Source organism: Garra rufa, chromosome 5 (genome assembly GCF_049309525.1).
Source record: "Garra rufa chromosome 5, GarRuf1.0, whole genome shotgun sequence".
Taxonomy (NCBI): Eukaryota; Metazoa; Chordata; class Actinopteri; order Cypriniformes; family Cyprinidae; genus Garra; species Garra rufa.
This window is the reverse complement of record NC_133365.1, coordinates 57,517,195-57,539,751: the sequence shown is the minus strand read 5'-3', so window position 1 is coordinate 57,539,751 and position 22,557 is coordinate 57,517,195. Positions and strand designations below refer to the sequence as shown.

General features: G+C 37.6%; 1 protein-coding gene across 1 annotated transcript; it reads right to left on the bottom strand.

Annotated features, from left to right (window-relative positions):
* Positions 1-6,496: 6,496 nt before the first annotated feature.
* LOC141334961 (uncharacterized) lies at positions 6,497-21,979 on the bottom strand. The gene is made up of 11 exons (XM_073840181.1): positions 20,447-21,979; positions 20,059-20,215; positions 19,408-19,600; positions 19,208-19,303; positions 14,210-14,305; positions 12,762-12,887; positions 12,492-12,626; positions 12,260-12,370; positions 9,269-11,363; positions 8,867-8,908; positions 6,497-6,522 (listed from the first exon to the last, which is right to left on the bottom strand). The coding sequence occupies exons 1-11, from the start codon at positions 20,553-20,555 to the stop codon at positions 6,497-6,499; spliced, it is 3,186 nt and encodes a 1,061-aa protein (XP_073696282.1). The 5' UTR covers positions 20,556-21,979.
* Positions 21,980-22,557: the final 578 nt, after the last annotated feature.

The window sequence follows — 22,557 nt, the reverse complement described above, 5'->3', positions numbered from 1 at the left end:
AGAAGTGGCTTGGTAGTGCTTTTCCTGAAGATGTCTGAGTGTGGAGACTCTTGATGTGCTAACTCCGGCTTCAGCCCACTCCTACTGAAGCTCTCCTAAGTGTTTGAATCGGCTTTGTTTGACAGTATTCTCAAGCTAACAGTCATGCCTGCTGCTTGTGCACCTTTGCCTACTCAATTTCTTTCTTCCAGTCAACTTTGCATTTAATATGCTTTGATAAAGCACTCTCTAAACAGCCACCCCATTTAGTAATGACCTTCTGTAACTTACCCTCTGTGTGGAGGGTGTCAATGGGTGTCTCCTGGACCAATGCCAAGTCAGCAGTCTTCTCCATTAGTGTGGTTTCAAAGAACAAGAGATACCGGGAATTTATACTGTAGGTATGGTCATTTAATGAAACTCAAATGTAAATTTTCCAACATTTTGAGACGCTGAATTTGACTTTCATGAGTTGTACGCTCTAATTATCAAAATAGAAAAATCGTTTTACTTTACATGTAATGAATCCAGAACATATGAAAGATTTTTTTTTTAAGTTACAATAAAAAAAAAGTGAAAAAAAAAAAACCCAACTACGATGATATTCAAATTTTTTGGGATGCACCTGTATATACAGATGAACATATTTGGTGCAGGTTCTTTTGTATTGTACGTTTTACAAATCAGGAATGCCGTTTAAGGGGAGTGCGGAACTGCAATAAAAATAAAAAAAACAATACAAAAAAAAAACTGACCTTTTTTTTTACCCATTGAGTTAAAGGAGAACTCCGGTGTGATTTTGACCTAAAGTGTATTGAATCATGATACCGAGTGTAAACGTACCTTGCATATCTCATCTCGTCTTGTCCACTGCTGTCCGAAATCTGGGGTCAGTTAGCCGATGCTCACAACAGCTTGTCAATGATATTCAATCGGGCATCGAAGGAGCCATGTAAATAAATCACTGTTTTACGCCATTTACGAGGCACAAAGTAGCTCCAGACTTCATTGGTAGACTTCCAAGGGCCCTGACATTTAAAACGAGACATTGAGAACTTAGAAAAAGCACCGGTAGTTTATTTACAAGTAGATTTATACAGACAGTAACGGCAAGGAGTTTAGCGGCCGCCGCCATCTTAAATGTAGTCACGATAAGTCGAGTGTCGATCACCAAGGAATTTATCAGCTTATCAACGTACCAGGTTGTAGTTTCCTTGGTGCTCGACACTCGACTTATCGTGACTACATTTAAGATGGCGGCGGCAGCTAAACTTCTTGCGGTTACTGTCTGTATAAATCTACTTGTAAATAAACTACCGGTGCTTTTTCTAAGTTCTCAATGTCTCGTTTTAAATGTCAGGGCCCTTGGAAGTCTACCAATGAAGTCTGGAGCTACTTTGTGCCTCGTAAATGGCGTAAAACAGTGATTTATTTACATGGCTCCTTCGATGCCCGATTGAATATCATTGACAAGCTGTTGTGAGCATCGGCTAACTGACCCCAGATTTCGGACAGCAGTGGACAAGACGAGATGAGATATGCAAGGTACGTTTACACTCGGTATCATGATTCAATACACTTTAGGTCAAAATCACACCGGAGTTCTCCTTTAACATTGTACAACGACACTTCCCTTTAATAAGGTGCATTATTTGACATTATTCATGGGTCTACAAAAGAACAATGCAGTGTTTGAATTGGTGGCCTTGTTCATGATCTCCCTAAAATAAAAATAAAACTACTCTGTATAGATTCTTAGAACATGCTTGACACAGACATGAGAAATATTCGTATAGAATATTTTAAGTGTGTAGTCTGAAATTTAGTCAGTCATGTCAAAAACAAATATTCTCTGATAAAATAATCCGTACGGAACCAAGGCGAGGTAGTTGCTACCGTCTGAGCTCATTATCTGCAATGTATCGTTTGAATTTGATCTATTCCTAACGACGATTCCAATAAGATAAAAATCCATTAAAAAGTTATGTCAAACATTTAGATGTCAAATGTATATTCTGTCTTTTTAATGTATTTATTCCTTTCCTTCAGAAAAACAACAACTAGAATAATATAAATGTAAAACCTTAAAATGTTAAAGACTAGTAATAAAATGGAAACAAACAAATCAATTAGCAATAGCATAAACAAAACTGATCAAATGCCAGGTACAACCCAGGCAATGGTTTTCTTTCATAAATAAAATATTGATTAGCCCTCATTTCATGAGTTCACACTTGCATATAATTAGGTGAAGTACGTAAAGCATGTTTGGCGGGCTGTCTAGGGAAGGCCTCCGAGCTCGGGAATGGCCCGAACCTAGAGTAGCCTCCCGTATAGGTTTAAAAAGAACTCGGAATGAGGAGATAAGGTGGTGGAGGGATGCTGATAAACCATCAAATGGGTAGAGGCAAGTCAACTGTATTTATATCTGATGTAGATTAACTTGAGTGCGTTCCACTTGTGTTAATTAGGCTAAGTATCTGACGCGCTCCTCCCGAACTTTGTTAATAAAACATTAACTGACTGAATATCTTTCGTAATTTTAATGATTTTCTTTTGTTCTTTGATTAACATTAACGACAGACGGCACGTTTATTAGATGGCTGTCTCTTTAACACTGAACATGCGTTTTCTTTCTCACCTGTTTACGTTCACTTAAGACTAGGGCTGTCAATCGATTAAAATTTTTAATTGCGATTAATCGCATGGTTGTCTTGTGTTAACTCGCGATTAATCGCACATTTTTATCTGTTCTAAATGTACCTTAAATTAACACTTTTTAAAGTTTTTAGTACTCTAATCAACATTGGCATGGATGCTTTAAGCAAATATGTGTTTATTATCAGTGAAACCATACTTGACTAGACTAACTTGTTTCAAATGTCATAGATGTTTTTCAAATAACTTGTTCATGTCTATTAGACACATGAAAAAAAGAACATAGAAACACCAGGTTCCCATTACTTCTCTTTCTTTGCACTGAGCAATTTACTTACACAAGCCTGTTTACATTATTTGCAGGACAGGGCAGCTCACTTCTTCTGAACATGCAAAATCTACATTTATTATTACATTTGTTTGCCTCTCAGTGCCCACATACTGTCATTTGATGCAGCCACGTTCTCAACAAAACTGTTTCCATTGTTTTGATGTAATATTTCTGTTATCAGATAACCAAAGTAATATGAAATAATAACTGAAAAAAAAAATCCTGAATTATGATCATGATTCAATCACTGAAAAGAATCATTTACCGGCATCTGGACATAAGTCACTATTCCCTGCATTATTATCGTTGTTTTTAACTTCCTGTTTGAATGCCTTCAGGATCCTTTGACTTTTTAGGAGTTTGGCCTGTACTGATTGGAGAGCCTGGTCTCATGCAAATGCGCACTAGCACGACTTTCTGTATCTATTTGGCGTGCTATTAACAAGCTGAAATTAACTTTGGAGTACATATGAAATGCAATTATGCATGTGTTTGACGTGCATTTAATACGCCATTTTCGCTCGTATGTGGCTTTACGCATCAACCACACAGCAACAATCCTAACGTAGCCCGACTCCGCTTGCATTCATTAAATATGGCAGAAGTGCCGGTGTACGCAAAATGATAAAAAACAGAAGTACTTGCGTACCGGCCCACTTCAAGCACTGGAATGAACATAACATCTGTTTTAACCGAAAGCGCTGCTCCACTGCCGCTCGCTGAACAGAGCAGACGCAGATATGAAGAGAGGGAGGTGCGCGCGCATTCATTGGGAGACCTCACGCACGTTCAGCAAAACCGGAGAGCCTCAGAAACTAAATTGGGTTTGTCCAATTATGTGTTTGTGTATTGTTGCTAGACACTTTTCGCTAGGTTGGCAGCACTGCATCCATTTAACTATGGGCTATAGTGGGTCAAACAGAAATGCGCGCTGCGTTAATCGCGCGTTAATAAAATTAGTGCCGTTAAAATTAATTTGCGTTAACGCGCCATTAACGCGTTAATGTTGACAGCCCTACTTAAGACCAAAAAACTCTGTTTATGATGATTTACTGACATATTTCGTGCATATTGGTCAATAAATATAAAAGAAAAGTCAGTTACAGTCCAGAACAACCTTTTCTTTATGGAAATACACGGAACTGTTTGAGAACGGACACAGATCGGGAACCCGCATCAGGACCGCAGTTAAAGATCAGCTGTACCATCAATCCACTTTATTTTTCTAAGCTCACCTCTCTTTTTGGCCGACTTTGTTTGCGGTTGCAAATATACTGTGGAAGTAGGTTCCTGAATGGATGTCACACTGTCCTCAGCTTCTGGAATTAATTCATCTGAGTGCAAGAAGAAGTATTTAATGAAATAAAACATATACATTAGCTGCAAGCAACACAAGATTATGATCAATCACGCATAAGTTTCAGTCATTTAGGTACGTCCCATTAAATGTTCAGATGTTAAAGTTTGTTTACAAGTTTTTAGTTAGTCATGAGATACGTTACAAAAACAGGTGTGGCATCATGACAATGAACTTGCCAGTTTAGTCTGTGGGAGTTTAGGCAGGACTTTGATACTAAGGACTTTTGACTACTTTAGACTAGGGCTCCAAAAAAAAAAAATCACTACTGTGCAAACAGCCAAATGACGTAATCAGTCCAAGATGACAGCAGCCATATTGGGATCTTTTGGTTTTACTTTTCTATAGTGGAAGTAGAGAGGTGTCATAAATTTTTTGTGTGTGTCTATAATTTAAAGTAAAGTTATATCATCGGAACAAGCAATTTACGGTAGGAAATGTTTTAACCTCGTTACATTATGGTATTAACAGTAAAAAAATTACCAGCTTACAAAAAATAAGATAGGTTAGCACATTTTGTCAATTTTTTTTAAATGAGAGCCACGTTTTATAGAGTAACTTTTTTTTTAATGCTGAGCACTCAGGTGTTGTTTTTTGTTTTTTTCCCCTGGCACAGAGAGTTGAAGAATGTTCAACTTTGGGTAAAACACAACGCTAATCACTGTCAATTTGTAGTCAGCTAACAAAATCACACAGGGATCGTACTGGTGCTTGAATTCCTTGAAAATGCTTGAATTTTAAATGTAGTGTTTTCAAGGTTTGAAAAATGCTTGGATTTTGGATACAGTGCTTGAAAGTGCAGTTGCATTGGTTTCATATTAATTCGCTTTCATTCTAAACAATTATTTTTTGTTATGCTTATGCTTTAATGCCTCTGATGGAACAGAGCGAGAGATAAGACATGCCGGGAGGTTGTTGCATGACAAATACAAATTATGTTTGAAATGAGAACTCTGGGCTCACAAAAACCGCCAGTCCGACATCCCTGGGCTATTTTAGTCAACTACCAAAATGTTTGACCGGACTGCCCGACAGGCTATCATAAAGTAGAGGGCTTAACTGCTTAATTTAGTTGTATCAAATTTAAGGGCATAAAAAGTTTGTTAATTTTAATAGAATATGAAAATACTAATTTATAATTAATAATAATTTAAAGAGGTCTTACATTTGGGGATGGAAAGACTAGAATCACGATAGGGCTGGATAAAACTTCAAAAGGCAATGATGCACACTTCAAAGTCAAAACGCGGCACGGATGTCTTTATATGAATATATCTGAAGAGAACCAACTGTCCTCAGAAACGTGTCGTGGGCACTGATCTATAATGAAGAACATTATATCATCATTATATAGATCAGTAGTCTTTGCCATTTTAATTACCATCCCTGGTAAAACTGCCTTAATGCTGCTTTGTGTACAGCTATTACTAGGGAAACCGTAATATTTCACCACCTTAGCATCCAAGATGTTAGTACTTAAAGATTACATGTAAATATATTGTATACAATTATGTTAGTTTTTTTGTTTACCTGGATGTAAGCACAGTGCAGTGTTAATGCTTAAACTGCATTTACAATGTTTAAAGTGGCTGACAATAATAAATATTGTTGGTCATTATGGTGGTACTTGGAAAGCCAGCTGTCGAGTCACAGCCCTGATGAATGTAAAAGCTGGGTATGGAGCACAAGACATTGAAAAAGCTGCAAGATGAGATGCAAATGGTATATTTTAGTAGTGTCAAAATTAGCAAAATAACATGTGGTTCATTTTTTCTAGATTACCACAGTAAAAATATTTAATGCAATAAAAACAGGGGCAGGGCTAGGGTTAGCCATCCCCATTTACAACTTTTGCCTCTGTCTATTTTATTTATTTTATGAGATGCAGAACGTCTTTACGAGCACATCAAACGAGAGGCGTTTCAAACACACACTAACTTCGCCTCCACGCCAGGCTCGACTCGGCCTGTATCATTTCATATCAAACTACAAAAGAAACTATGTGCATGCAATGTCATAGGTTAAGGAATTAAGTTCCAAAAAAGGGGATTAAGCTGCCTTAAAACTGTGCATGACATAAGTTCTATATGCATCACATTAAAAACATCTATGAAATTGTAAAAACTGTCCTGAGGCTCCCCAGCATCATCTCCCTCATCTAAATCACCCCATTACACTCTCAGCTCTTCCATAGAGACTAAGTAAAAAAAAAAACAAAAAAAAAAACTAAAAGGTCATGTACAGCAGCCGTATTTAAATAACAACAGCTGTTTTGATGTGTTAATCCAAAAAAAAAAAGATATTAACTTATGTAGCTTTAAGGATTTCTTTAAAAATGTATTTAGAATTAGTATTTGATAACTTTATAAAATTTTTGTACATATCTGCTGAAGGGCACAGGTAGCTAAATATTTAACTTATTATAATGGGTTTATTTTAGTGGTGGGCCGTTATCGGCGTTAACGTGCTGCGTTAACGTGAAACTCTTATCGCGCGATAAAAAAAATATCGCCGTTAATCTATTCTCAAATTTGGGTTGGGAGCTGGGTCTAAACTACGCAAGCTATGATGACTTTCACCTTCACGTCCGTACGTTTAAGTCTCCTCCGCCAAAACACAGACGGGATCGCGTCGTCCTCCATTCATAAAAACCGAATCTACTATAGCGAAATGCCACGTAAATTCGTCGTTTTTTGGATTCATAAATCAAATGTTGGTCAGTCACTTAATTCAAATCGCGATATGGACTAGTGTCTGTGAAAACTGAAATGCAAAAAGACCGTTTTAATATGAATCCGATAGGTTCGTTTGCTGTGTGTTTGCATTGCGGAGACGAGCTTTTACTACACGGAGTACTCGCATACTGAAACACACGTGACGCTCCCGGTAATGTTTGGCATTTTCATCTCACATGAACAGATAAACTCAATCTCCCAAACTGCTGTGAGTGTCACTTTTACCGTTTCATTTGAGAAAACTAGCATCATATCAAACTGTATGACACAGAAACTTCACGGCAACCTGTCAAAATAAAAGTACGGTGTAACATGTAATGGGCTGGGTAGGTGTTGACGTTAAAAAAACACAATCTAATAGGTAGAAAAAATAATTTCATTGTTAGTTAGTTAGTAAAAACAAGTACATCTAATTGAACAATTTATTTTCATCAACAAATTATCATAGAACAGCTTTATGAGTTTTATGATCCATTCTCAAAGACTTTAAGTCATTATTTGGGAAACACACATATTCTGAATGCCTTCAGCAGAATTCAAATTAGCCATTTTAATCTAGATTAATTCCAAGATTTAATCTAGATTAAAAAAATTAATCTATGCCCACCCCTAGTTTATTTGAAAGTTATTTTTTTAAAGTCTAATAAATATTAAAATTGATAGCGCTCAATTATACTGTAATGTTGAATGCCTATAGTCAACGGTAAAACATTAAAGCAATAGTTCACCCAAAAATGAAAATTTGATGTTTATCTGCTTCCCCTCAGGGCATCCAAGATGTAGGTGACTTTGTTTCTTCAGCAGAACACAAATGACGATTTTTGACGAAAACCGGTGCAGTCGGTCAGCCTCATAATGGCAGTGGATGGGCACCAGACCTTTGAAAGTAAGAAAAAAACATGCACAGACAATTCCAAATTACACCCTGCGGCTTGTGACGATACATTGATGTCCTAAGACACGAAACGATCGGCTTTTGTGAGAAACTGAACAATATTTATATCCTTTTTTACCTTTGATGCACAGCCACGTCCATCTGTCGTGACCACGAGATTGTCATCCGGCTTGTTACATGTGAACGCGCTCTGGTGTAGAATACGCAAAAAGGGGAAATCAGCGATAAAAAACAATTCCGGATCAGTTCATGCAAGCAAACGTAATCTTTTACCTTTAAATCGGTTTGAACAATCAGCATATAGAAAGTAATTACCATTTTGAATAGCCGCGATACCCAAAATCTCTGTGCACTGTGTAAACAATGAGTGATAAATACACGCGACAGATGGCTTCCGGCGTTTGCGTATTCTACACCAGAGCGCTATACGAGTAACGAGCCGGATGATGAACTCGTGCTCATGACAGATGGACGTGGCTGTGCATCAAAGGTAAAAAAAAATTATATAAATACTGTTAAGTTTCTCACAAAAACCGATTGTTTCGTGTCTTAGGACATCAATGTATCAACACGAGCCGCAGGGTGTAATGTGGATTTGTCTGTGCATGTTTTTTGTTACTTTCAAAGGTTTGGTGCCATCCACTGCCATTAAATCACTAACAGACTGCACCGGTTTGAGTTAAAAATCTTTGTTTGTGTTCTGCTGAGGAAACAAAGTCACCCACATCTTGGATACCCTGAGGGGAAGCAGATAAACATCAAATTTTCATTTCTGGGTGAACTATCCCTTTAAGGAGAATTTTTTATAGAGACATTAGTATTGCTAACAGTGAAAGAAGCCATTAAACAAATATTAAAAATATATTTAAATAAGATGATTCATAATAAAAAAATAAATCATACAAACATACCTTCTTCTTGAGAGCACCCATCCATGTCCAGGTCAACAGTCTCTAAAAAAAGTAATAGAATATGAATGAGTCAGAAAGCTGAAACTGTGGTCAACTTTGCAAAAGTAGTCAAAAATAATACATAAATAGCAAAACAGACGGTCTTAAATGGTCCAGTTATAGTCAATTATAACTATAAAACCTGCTCTCCCCATCAGTATGTTAAAGGAGAAGCACACTTCCAGAACAATAGACAAATACATATAAATATAATTACAAATGCTTGTACTCTTATTCAATTCGATTATACTAAACTTGATTTTGCTACTCAATTCAAATTCTATACACTTCTCTAAAAGAGAATGATTTACAGATGGACAATCCTATCCTTTAAGGAAATTTTAAATAAAAAAGGCTTAATACCAGTCACATCAAGCTGAATTTCATCCAGATTCTTCCCTTTGAACTCTCCTAGCCGTCCCTTTTCCAAAGCTAAAAGAACTTTGCTAATTTTAGCAAGCTGGAGGGTTCCTTCTGGAAGACGGTAGTGCTTTCTGTGGACCTCAATGTTGTGGCCAAGGAAATCTGCCAACTGGTCGAGTTCTGTTGTTTTCAGGTTGAGAACGGTCGACAGAGTAGCAATGTGTTTCCTTAGTTTTGTCGAAGTTAGCGCTTTTGGATGTTTGATGTCATCACATTCGTTCACAAACTGCCTAATGCAATCAGAACCCCTCAAATAATGGACAGAGTGCGGCAATGCAAACAAGTAGCAGTTTTCTTTCAGCACTCCACATTCTTCTCGCTTCTCAGTCAAAGCATCAAGGGATTCCCTCATGACTGGAGTAAGGAGAACAGGGACTTTCCTTCCTCGCTTTCCTACTATGGCAATCCGGACAAAATGTTTGCAAAGCTTCTGCTCGAGCGCTGTAAGGGCCAGGTTAACATCTTGGTGAGTTTCTGATGTGTCCTTTGACAGGTACACAGACATGGGCATTCGGGATACCTCTCCTGCTCTACGGCGGTTGAAGAGAATAACTTGTGCCAAGGTCACTTTAGCAAGGTCCTTCCAGTTTAAGGGAGAAGGATTTTCTCGCAGGGCATCAAGTTGTGTCTGCTGTTTCTCAGACAAATGGGAATGAAGTTTTTGGACATCTTGTGTGAACGGTAGAATTTGAGGAGAATTCCACTTGGTCTGATTAAGCTGAGTTAATGCTTGGCTCGCAATGTCAAATTTCCAACTCTCTTGATATAGCAGTGCAAATTCTTCAGCGTCTTTGGCTGTCTGTTGATCTTTCGTCTTTAATCCTTCAGATTTGATAAACATGGCCAATGCATGTAAGCCATGCCCAACTTTGCGAGCAAGCGATGGACGTTGATATTTTCCAGTTTTGTCACTGAATCCAGCGAGGCATCTTGCAGCCCTAACAACATGACTGTATTTTTCAGGTTTTATGAGTTCTTTGATGGACTTCACGTGTGTCATCTTTTTAGCTTCCAGTACCAGCCTGGCAAGCTCTCTCAGTTTTTGTCGAATATATTGGTGTTGGCTAATTACATTTTCATTCTTGTTGAACAGTCTGAATCCATATTCAAGAATGCAGCGGTCTTCCTTAATTGCAACGGCGACCTCATCCTGATTCATTTCATTTAAGAACTTCCAGTATGTGTCGCTAAGTCCAGTTGGAGCAGGTTCAGCAAACGCACACAGCGCTTGAACTCTTGTTTTACCTCGCTTGGAAGACTTGCCCTGAGGCTTGAAATTGCAGACTTGAAAATGTCGCCACATGACTCTTTTTCTGAAGAGCCCAAAGCAGTAAACACAGTGCATAAATTCTTGTCCTTCAGTTTTTTTTTTGGGTTGCTTCCACGGGATGAGTTTGCCTTGCCGGCTCTCCAAAACTTCAACATTATGTTCAAAGTTCCCCTTGTTTCGTATATAATCTAATTGCAGCCTCCTTTCTTTTGAGTTCTTTGGCAAACTCAATGCCTTCGCAACCTCGACCACATCACTGTGTCTACGCGACAAGTGCCTTGACATTTTTTGAACTACTTGGCCACAATACAAGCAATGATGTTTCTTGTTATATCTTCTAGAACCATCCTCCTTTTTCAAAACTGGATTAACATAGACGGATGGCTCTTCTTCAAGCGGAACTGAAATGCTCATCTCTTTGTTACTATATGTTCGCGCTGTTGTTTTCTCTCTGCTTCTTTCATCTCTGCTATTGGAAAATCTGCAATCTTGCACTGAGTCTTGACTTGTTTCAAATCTTCTCTGACCTGAAGACTCACACCTGCTCTGACTGGATGACTCACTTCTGCTCTGACTTGAAGACTGAAATTGGCTCTGACTTGACTTGCTTCTGCTCTGTGTAATAGCTGACTTTTGTTTATTTTTCAGTGATAACTCCAAGCTGCAGTCACTGCTATCCCCTGTGCTTTCTTCCCTGGGATCTGGGATATACTCATCCTCGCTATCGCCACACGAGTCATCTGATTCTACAAGATGCCTTTGAATCTTTAAAAAATAAATAAAGTTAACAGGATTAGTCTCTCCAAAATGAAGGAAAAAAAAGACTCACCTACAACACAAATGACTACGGTTCATCAGAGCACAAATGAATAGTTTTGGATGTGAAGAGACAGAATGGAAATGGACAGCATTTAAGTCATTTAGGCAAGATAATAAAAGTCCATATTAGAAATATTTTAACAATGATGTGTTATTTTAACATGAGTGATCTGATGAGCTTGATACAGTGAGGAAAAACAATATTTAATCCTCTGCATGTTTGCCCACTAACAAAGAAATGATCAGTGGTATAATGTTAACGGTAGGCTAATTTGAACAGTGAGAGACAAAACAAAATTCAGAAAAAAAACTCATAAAAATTAGGACTCCACTTTTTGAAATTCATTTTTCTTATGTTATTCTGTCTCTCACTGTTAAAATCAACCAATACATTTATAGACCAACCATTTATTTGCCAGTGGGTGAACATACAAAGTCAGCAGGGAATATAATTGATTTAAATATTTTTTTCAAATAACTTTTTTCTTTATGTAATGAAAGTTTATAACGGACAAACACACAAGCGTTAAAACTGTTGGTTGCCATCAATTTCCATTCATCATGTCTCTTAACATCTAAGTTTATTTTCTTAGTTGTATTTACGAGCAATGAAATTTATGCATATATGAAAGTTATTTGAGAGTTCTTTTAATACATTAGTACGATAAACTGACTAAAACTGTCAACTGCATGACATTCATTCTTTAAGGAAGCTAGGTAAAAATTTATTACAAGTAAATTAAATAAGAAATAAACTAGTAATTAAAAATTAGACCAAGGGACTAAAAACATTGAGAACACCAACCATTAAGTGACAAAGCATGAAAAAAAAAATCACTTACAGGACGGAGAAAGCTTCTCTTTGGTCTTTCTAGAGCCATTTCCATCTTGGGAGTGGCAATCTCATCTGTGCTGTCATCACTTGGAACAGAAAAATCTGGTACCTTGTCCATCTGCCAAAAGGGAGTTAGGTCATGCTAGGATTGTTCACATTCTATCAAAATCATTTACAACAAAAATATTTTGGTAGAAATTAACTGTCAAATAGTTGGTACCAGAGCTTAAGAGGCATACCAAAATGCTTTTTGTCATCCTCAGCTTTGAAACAACTTCGCTGTCTGATTGCGAACTGGAATCCTCATCAGTTTCATCTACTATACTTTCACTCGAGTCAAACAGAGGCTCAGAATAATCAGGAACCGCATCCATCTGCCAAAAAGAGTGATTTTAATATATGGTTATACATTTTTGCTCACACTATTAAAATCAGCCACAGGCAAATGATGTTTGAGCCATTTACATAAACTTTACACAAGAATTTTAAGTACTGCATCGGAGGAATACCTGAATGTTTCCATTCCTTGTCTTCTGTTGAACAACACCAGAGGGTGGAGAGGTAGGGTTGTCTTTATCCTCATCAGTCTCATCACTTTCTGAATAATTTACTAGGCCAAACCCTCCAGTAAACACCTGAATATAATTAAACATATGTATTAAGAGTTAACTGGAACCATATATGTATAAGCAGTGTACTAATTTAGCACAAACACTTGGGCAAGAACCTAATAACAACAACATTTATCTAGTTTGACAGAGTGAACGGCCATCTAAAGTTGAGTCAGTTTAGCTTCATTTCTATAGCGCTTTATACAATAAAAATAGTTTTGAAGCAGCTTTTCATTGATCAGCTTGAATCATGGAATTATATATTTCCTGTTGAAGTCAGTTCCTTCTCAGTTCTGTCTATTGAGAAGATAATTATTAAATTTGTTTAGTTTGTCAAATCAAATCATTTTAATTCTTCTAAAATACTGTCATTGTTTAGTGTTGAACAATTGTCAGTCAGTTGTCACTGTTCAGCTGTTTAGTTTTTGATTCAGTTCTGCCTAAAAACGGTATAAATATCAATATAACGGAAAATACTTTAAACATGATGAATAAATGAGACTTCAACATTGGGGTGTTTATGAATCTGAAAGAAAACAGAGCCAAACAGCATTCCACAGAAGCTAGAGAAAAAGTCACACAAATGCAGATCAGGGAAAAGGCAATGTATAAGTGTTTTAATTTCCCACTGAGAACAACTGGAATAGAAAGTGGAAGCTACAGTACACCATCCAAGTACTAAAGAAGTTCAATGTTAAATCAGATAAGCCACAAAAATGCCAACAATTACAATTAAATAGCTAAATGTTCTTTCCTAGAGCTAACAGCTAGTGTCACAGCAACATTTAATATCGTGCAATGGATTACATCTAAAATACTCAACCTGAACATGTAGCAGCTTGTAAAGTGTTGAATTCTACCTGCAATAAGTTCAGTTTAAATAATGACAGGTGCTGTTCCAATTAATTAAAATCACTTTGAATGAGATCCATACGTGAGGGCCCCATAAGGCCAAGACTAGAAATGTGTGTGTGTATAAGGACCCCATAAGGCCAATACTAGAAATGTGTGTGTATAAGGACCCCATAAGGCCAAGACTAGAAATGTGTGTGTGTGAACTTAACTGTAAAATCATTACTTTGGGTTGAGGGCCCCATAAGGCCAAGACTAGAAATGTGTGTGTATAAGGACCCCATAAGGTCAAGACTAGAAATGTGTGTGTGACGCTTAACCTGACAGAAACCTTTCTAGTTTTACTGTCCTGCTGCGCACTAACTGTTTCCTCAATCAGAACTCTAACATATCACCCAATGATGATAAACATAGTGTGAACCTGTTTCTTTAATAGAAACTATGAAATCTAAGAGCTCAATAGTTTGAGATGATTGTCTACATTACTCTTTTACCTGTGTGATTTCATCATCCATTTTGGGGTCATCATTGGATGGGTGATCTGTTGGGGACGAGTCGGTCTGTAGAGCAGAAGACTGCTTCTTTGGACCCTGCAAATCAGACAAAAACAGAACAAGAACCTGTGAAGAACTGACAAGTGTAATGTATTCAGGCATTTACAAGAGACACATGTTATCTCAGTCTCTCAACTAGCATATAGTTGAAATCTAAACCCATTTACAGATCCTTCCTAGAGCTAACAGCTAGTGTCACAGCAACATTTAATATCGTGCAATGGATTACATCTAAAATACTCAACCTGAACATGTAGCAGCTTGTAAAGTGTTGAATTCTACCTGCAATAAGTTCATTTTAAATAATGACAGGTGCTGTTCCAATTAATTAAAATCACTTTGAATGAGATCCATACGTGAGGGCCCCATAAGGCCAAGACTAGAAATGTGTGTGTGTATAAGGACCCCATAAGGTCAAGACTAGAAATGTGTGTGTGACGCTTAACCTGACAGAAACCTTTCTAGTTTTACTGTCCTGCTGCACACTAACTGTTTCCTCAATCAGAACTCTAACATATCACCCAATGATGATAAACATAGTGTGAACCTGTTTCTTTAATAGAAACTATGAAATCTAAGAGCTCAATAGTTTGAGATGATTGTCTACATTACTCTTTTACCTGTGTGATTTCATCATCCATTTTGGGGTCATCATCGGATGGGTGATCTGTTGGGGACGAGTCGGTCTGTAGAGCAGAAGACTGCTTCTTTGGACCCTGCAAATCAGACAAAAACAGAACAAGAACCTGTGAAGAACTGACAAGTGTAATGTATTCAGGCATTTACAAGAGACACATGTTATCTCATAGTCTCTCAACTAGCATATAGTTGAAATCTAAACCCATTTACAGATCCTTCCTAGAGCTAACAGCTAGTGTCACAGCAACATTTAATATCGTGCAATGGATTACATCTAAAATACTCAACCTGAACATGTAGCAGCTTGTAAAGTGTTGAATTCTACCTGCAATAAGTTCATTTTAAATAATGACAGGTGCTGTTCCAATTAATTAAAATCACTTTGAATGAGATCCATACGTGAGGGCCCCATAAGGCCAAGACTAGAAATGTGTGTGTGTATAAGGACCCCATAAGGCCAAGACTAGAAATGTGTGTGTGACGCTTAACCTGACAGAAACCTTTCTAGTTTTACTGTCCTGCTGCACACTAACTGTTTCCTCAATCAGAACTCTAACATATCACCCAATGATGATAAACATAGTGTAAACCTGTTTCTTTAATAGAAACTATGAAATCTAAGAGCTCAATAGTTTGAGATGATTGTCTACATTACTATTTTACCTGTGTGATTTCATCATCCATTTTGGGGTCATCATCGGATGGGTGATCTGTTGGGGACGAGTCGGTCTGTAGAGCAGAAGACTGCTTCTTTGGACCCTGCAAATCAGACAAAAACAGAACAAGAACCTGTGAAGAACTGACAAGTGTAGTGTATTCAGGCATTTACAAGAGACACATGTTATCTCATGTAAAAACAGTCTCTCAACTAGCATATAGTTGAAATCTAAACCCATTTACAGATCCTTCCTAGAGCTAACAGCTAGTGTCACAGCAAGATTTAATATCGTGCAATGGATTACATCTAAAATACTCAACCTGAACATGTAGCAGCTTGTAAAGTGTTGAATTCTACCTGCAATAAGTTCAGTTTAAATAATGACAGGTGCTGTTCCAATTAATTAAAATCACTTTGAATGAGATCCATACGTGAGGGCCCCATAAGGCCAAGACTAGAAATTTGTGTATAAGGACCCCATAAGGCCAAGACTAGAAATGTGTGTGTGTGAACTTAACTGTAAAATCATTACTTTGGGTTGAGGGCCTCATAAGGCCAAGACTAGAAATGTGTGTGTGACGCTTAACCTGACAGAAACCTTTCTAGTTTTACTGTCCTGCTGCACACTAACTGTTTCCTCAATCAGAACTCTAACATATCACCCAATGATGAAAAACATAGTGTGAACCTGTTTCTTTAATAGAAACTATGAAATCTAAGAGCTCAATAGTTTGAGATGATTGTCTACATTACTCTTTTACCTGTGTGATTTCATCATCCATTTTGGGGTCATCATTGGATGGGTGATCTGTTGGGGACGAGTCGGTCTGTAGAGCAGAAGACTGCTTCTTTGGACCCTGCAAATCAGACAAAAACAGAACAAGAACCTGTGAAGAACTGACAAGTGTAATGTATTCAGGCATTTACAAGAGACACATGTTATCTCATAGTCTCTCAACTAGCATATAGTTGAAATCTAAACCCATTTACAGATCCTTCCTAGAGCTAACAGCTAGTGTCACAGCAACATTTAATATCGTGCAATGGATTACATCTAAAATACTCAACCTGAACATGTAGCAGCTTGTAAAGTGTTGAATTCTACCTGCAATAAGTTCAGTTTAAATAATGACAGGTGCTGTTCCAATTAATTAAAATCACTTTGAATGAGATCCATACGTGAGGGCCCCATAAGGCCAAGACTAGAAATGTGTGTGTGTATAAGGACCCCATAAGGCCAAGACTAGAAATGTGTGTGTGACGCTTAACCTGACAGAAACCTTTCTAGTTTTACTGTCCTGCTGCACACTAACTGTTTCCTCAATCAGAACTCTAACATATCACCCAATGATGATAAACATAGTGTGAACCTGTTTCTTTAATAGAAACTATGAAATCTAAGAGCTCAATAGTTTGAGATGATTGTCTACATTACTATTTTACCTGTGTGATTTCATCATCCATTTTGGGGTCATCATCGGATGGGTGATCTGTTGGGGACGAGTCGGTCTGTAGAGCAGAAGACTGCTTCTTTGGACCCTGCAAATCAGACAAAAACAGAACAAGAACCTGTGAAGAACTGACAAGTGTAGTGTATTCAGGCATTTACAAGAGACACATGTTATCTCATGTAAAAACAGTCTCTCAACTAGCATATAGTTGAAATCTAAACCCATTTACAGATCCTTCCTAGAGCTAACAGCTAGTGTCACAGCAAGATTTAATATCGTGCAATGGATTACATCTAAAATACTCAACCTGAACATGTAGCAGCTTGTAAAGTGTTGAATTCTACCTGCAATAAGTTCATTTTAAATAATGACAGGAGCTGTTCCAATTAATTAAAATCACTTTGAATGAGATCCATACGTGAGGGCCCCATAAGGCCAAGACTAGAAATTTGTGTGTATAAGGACCCCATAAGGCCAAGACTAGAAATGTGTGTGTGTGAACTTAACTGTAAAATCATTACTTTGGGTTGAGGGCCTCATAAGGCCAAGACTAGAAATGTGTGTGTGACGCTTAACCTGACAGAAACCTTTCTAGTTTTACTGTCCTGCTGCACACTAACTGTTTCCTCAATCAGAACTCTAACATATCACCCAATGATGATAAACATAGTGTAAACCTGTTTCTTTAATAGAAACTATGAAATCTAAGAGCTCAATAGTTTGAGATTATTGTCTACATTACTCTTTTACCTGTGTGATTTCATCATCCATTTTGGGGTCATCATCGGATGGGTGATCTGTTGGGGACGAGTCGGTCTGTAGAGCAGAAGACTGCTTCTTTGGACCCTGCAAATCAGACAAAAACAGAACAAGAACCTGTGAAGAACTGACAAGTGTAATGTATTCAGGCATTTACAAGAGACACATGTTATCTCATAGTCTCTCAACTAGCATATAGTTGAAATCTAAACCCATTTACAGATCCTTCCTAGAGCTAACAGCTAGTGTCACAGCAACATTTAATATCGTGCAATGGATTACATCTAAAATACTCAACCTGAACATGTAGCAGCTTGTAAAGTGTTGAATTCTACCTGCAATAAGTTCAGTTTAAATAATGACAGGTGCTGTTCCAATTAATTAAAATCACTTTGAATGAGATCCATACGTGAGGGCCCCATAAGGCCAAGACTAGAAATGTGTGTGTGTATAAGGACCCCATAAGGTCAAGACTAGAAATGTGTGTGTGACGCTTAACCTGACAGAAACCTTTCTAGTTTTACTGTCCTGCTGCACACTAACTGTTTCCTCAATCAGAACTCTAACATATCACCCAATGATGATAAACATAGTGTGAACCTGTTTCTTTAATAGAAACTATGAAATCTAAGAGCTCAATAGTTTGAGATGATTGTCTACATTACTCTTTTACCTGTGTGATTTCATCATCCATTTTGGGGTCATCATCGGATGGGTGATCTGTTGGGGACGAGTCGGTCTGTAGAGCAGAAGACTGCTTCTTTGGACCCTGCAAATCAGACAAAAACAGAACAAGAACCTGTGAAGAACTGACAAGTGTAATGTATTCAGGCATTTACAAGAGACACATGTTATCTCATGTAAAAACAGTCTCTCAACTAGCATATAGTTGAAATCTAAACCCATTTACAGATCCTTCCTAGAGCTAACAGCTAGTGTCACAGCAAGATTTAATATCGTGCAATGGATTACATCTAAAATACTCAACCTGAACATGTAGCAGCTTGTAAAGTGTTGAATTCTACCTGCAATAAGTTCAGTTTAAATAATGACAGGTGCTGTTCCAATTAATTAAAATCACTTTGAATGAGATCCATACGTGAGGGCCCCATAAGGCCAAGACTAGAAATTTGTGTGTATAAGGACCCCATAAGGCCAAGACTAGAAATGTGTGTGTGTGAACTTAACTGTAAAATCATTACTTTGGGTTGAGGGCCTCATAAGGCCAAGACTAGAAATGTGTGTGTGACGCTTAACCTGACAGAAACCTTTCTAGTTTTACTGTCCTGCTGCACACTAACTGTTTCCTCAATCAGAACTCTAACATATCACCCAATGATGAAAAACATAGTGTGAACCTGTTTCTTTAATAGAAACTATGAAATCTAAGAGCTCAATAGTTTGAGATGATTGTCTACATTACTCTTTTACCTGTGTGATTTCATCATCCATTTTGGGGTCATCATCGGATGGGTGATCTGTTGGGGACGAGTCGGTCTGTAGAGCAGAAGACTGCTTCTTTGGACCCTGCAAATCAGACAAAAAAAAGTAAATTTCTGTGTGTGTGTGTATATATATATATATATATACACACACACACCCAAAAAAGTAGTTGTGTTAGTCTAACTCACCTTGTTACGCCATGGCCATTGTGCATCACCATAGTTATATTCAATTTCACTTCCGATTTCAATTCTTTTCATGGCAAATAGACACAAATGGGGCCTGTTATTTACTATGATTTTTTTCATAGAGCAGTTGGGAGATTTGTGATTGTCATTGCATAGTCTTCCCAGAGAGCCATCTTCTTTGGATGCATCAATACTAAAAGGTATAAAAAAAACTTTGTAAGTTCATTTAAAGAAAAACCCTTTAAATATTTAAATATCATGTGCACAAATGGTCAGATTACACGAAAGAGACATTTAAATTACACATCAACTGTAACTGTAAGACATACAAAGCAGAAAGTCCTAATCAACAAAAGTGCTTATCATCAGCCTAAAATGTTAAAGTCGCCCTGTAGTGAAACTCAAGTTTTGAATGTTGATAATGTACAGCATATTGCTCCAAATACCATTGCGGAGTATATTAACTTAAAACTGCCGAGGACCACAGAACAGACAGAAAAACATTAAAATCACCCATAGAATTGAGTACACAGGGGCTGTATTATCGGAATTAACTGCTGATTATGCTTTTGCTCATTAACTATTCAGAAGTGTGTTGCATGGCATACATGTTTCCCAGATGTCTCAAAACATGCATCTGTACATACTTACCACCAGTGACGTTGCTGCCACTCAAAATCAAATAGAAATGTACTCTGTAACTCTGTGTAGTGTCTCGCCTGGAATTCCTCTGCAGCAACGAGTTCCCCCTTGTATTCCAAGACAAAAGCTCCCGGTTCAACAGGCTGGTTAGCAAATACTCCTCTACCTATAAAGACATAATTAGAAAGACACTTAATTTGGGGAAAAAGTTGTTGCCTTGACACTTTTGGAGGTGAAACTAGGGATTCAGAGTATTAACCGAATGTAAACAAATAGGAAAGAAAGAAAGAAAGAAAGAAAGAAAACTCTACTAATTTACCATTTCCAACTACAATGGTATACATTATTATGTAAGTGTATGCAAATGAGAGGTACTGATAAATTCACATCAACATACCTTTGTTTCTATCTATATATCTTTCCACAAACTCTGGTTTGTCACATGAAGACAAAATATAGGTCCTTGCTTCGTCAGCAGGCCGTATCCTCTTTCTTCTTTTGGACATTATAGCTTTTTATAAAATAAAATACAGACACATCCACAAAGAAAAAGTATGAATTTAGCATGAGAGACAAAAAACAAGCAAATTCAAGTCATTAATATTCAAGTGGAGCTGTCACTGGCATTAATGTATCAACTAACATAATCAACAATACATATATTAAAGCATTAATTAATCTTAACTAATGTTAATTATATTAAAATACAGTCGTTCATTGTTAGGTCAAGTTAATTCACAGAACATTATTTAATGTTAACAAGCACAACTTTTGATTTTAATAATGCATTAGTAGATATTGAAATTTACATTAAGATTAATAAATGCTGTAGTAGTATTGTTCTTCTTAGTTCATGTTAACAAAAGTAACTAACTAATGAAACTTACTGTAAAGTGTTACCAAAAAATACGTAGTCAAATTATCAACTGCAATAAAACATGCTTCTTTCTTCTGCTGTCAACACCATTATTAGTCTAGAGATAAGATTAGCAAGCTAACGCTAGCGATCTGAATAAACTAGCACATCATTATTATTAACCATCAATTTCATACGTTACGAAACGGAGAAAGCATTTGAACGAAACTACATCATGTACAAAGTCAAATAACATAAACCTACCTGTTATTCACCTGAAGAGATTCTTCCGTTTACATCCACTTGAAAATGCAGAAATCCAGAAAAGTCCGTCTTTCCATGTGCTATTAACAACGAGCGATCTCAGTACAATGGTCACTTTACTTCATTAAGCACCATTCTACTGATATGAGTAGGAATTGACACAAAACTACATCAAATGTACAGTCAAATAATATAAACCTAACTTACCTGCTGCTCTCAAGAAGAGTGAAGTTCGTCTGTTCGACGTTAAACCGCATTGAACTTCCGGTTGATAACGCGCGTAACCGAATATAAACGACCCCTCCCTTTCCGTGAACTATTAGCAATTAGCCGTGTGATTAAAAAGGTTTTTCATTAAGCATCGTTCTGTTGATATGGGTAGTAATTGACACGAAACTCAAATGCAGTAAAATAATATAAACCTACCTGTTGCTCACATTAAGTATTTTTTCCCTTGGTACAGAGTTGAAACACGTTAAATTATAGATGTAAAATAAGGAATTAACACTGTCAATCACAGAAACTAAACAGCTCCTCCCTTTCCGTGAGCTAAAATAACACACACTTCCGGTAGTGTGTATCTGCGGCACTACCGCACTTTGAGATATGGGGGCGATAGAGAGCGCAAACACACATACACACAGAACCATACTTTGTCACCTTGTGGGGAAAGTGAAAAAAAGGCATGAGACACACCAGGAGAGGCTTATGAGGCTGTTTAAATGAAAATCGGTGTGGGGCCCACTATTTTGGGCCCCACAAGGCTGTTGGACCCCACACTGTTGGTGGGCTCCTTGTCACCGGGCCCAACAAAGTAAGAAATACAAGTACACACACACACACACACACACACACACACACACACACACACAGACACACACACACACACACACACACACACACACACACACACACACACACACACACACACACACACACACACACACACACAGGTGTTATCATCAGTGATGTCTCTCCACTGCTCATGTGTGTTCCCGTGACTAAAGTGTTTCTCACGTTGCTCTGTGAGCGACTGCTTTATTTTCCCTCACTGTCTTTCTGATGATCTTTCAAACTCACCCACTCGCACCAGAGAAACACGCTGCATTTTCCTACGGCTCCACCCACCCATGTGTTTGTGTGTTTGTGTGTGTGTGTGTGTGTGTGTGTGTGTGTGTGTGTGTGTGTGTGTGTGTGTGTGTGTGTGTGTGTGTGTGTGTGTGTGTGTGTGTGTGTGTGTGTGTGTGTTTGTGTCACTGTACTTGTGTGAGTCTTTAGTGACGTGAATGAACAGAGAAATCCTTGTGCAACAGTGAGACTCAGAAACATCTGGAATGAAATAAACTTGTGTTCTGAGTGTCAACAGTCACAGTGTAAATGAGAACAAC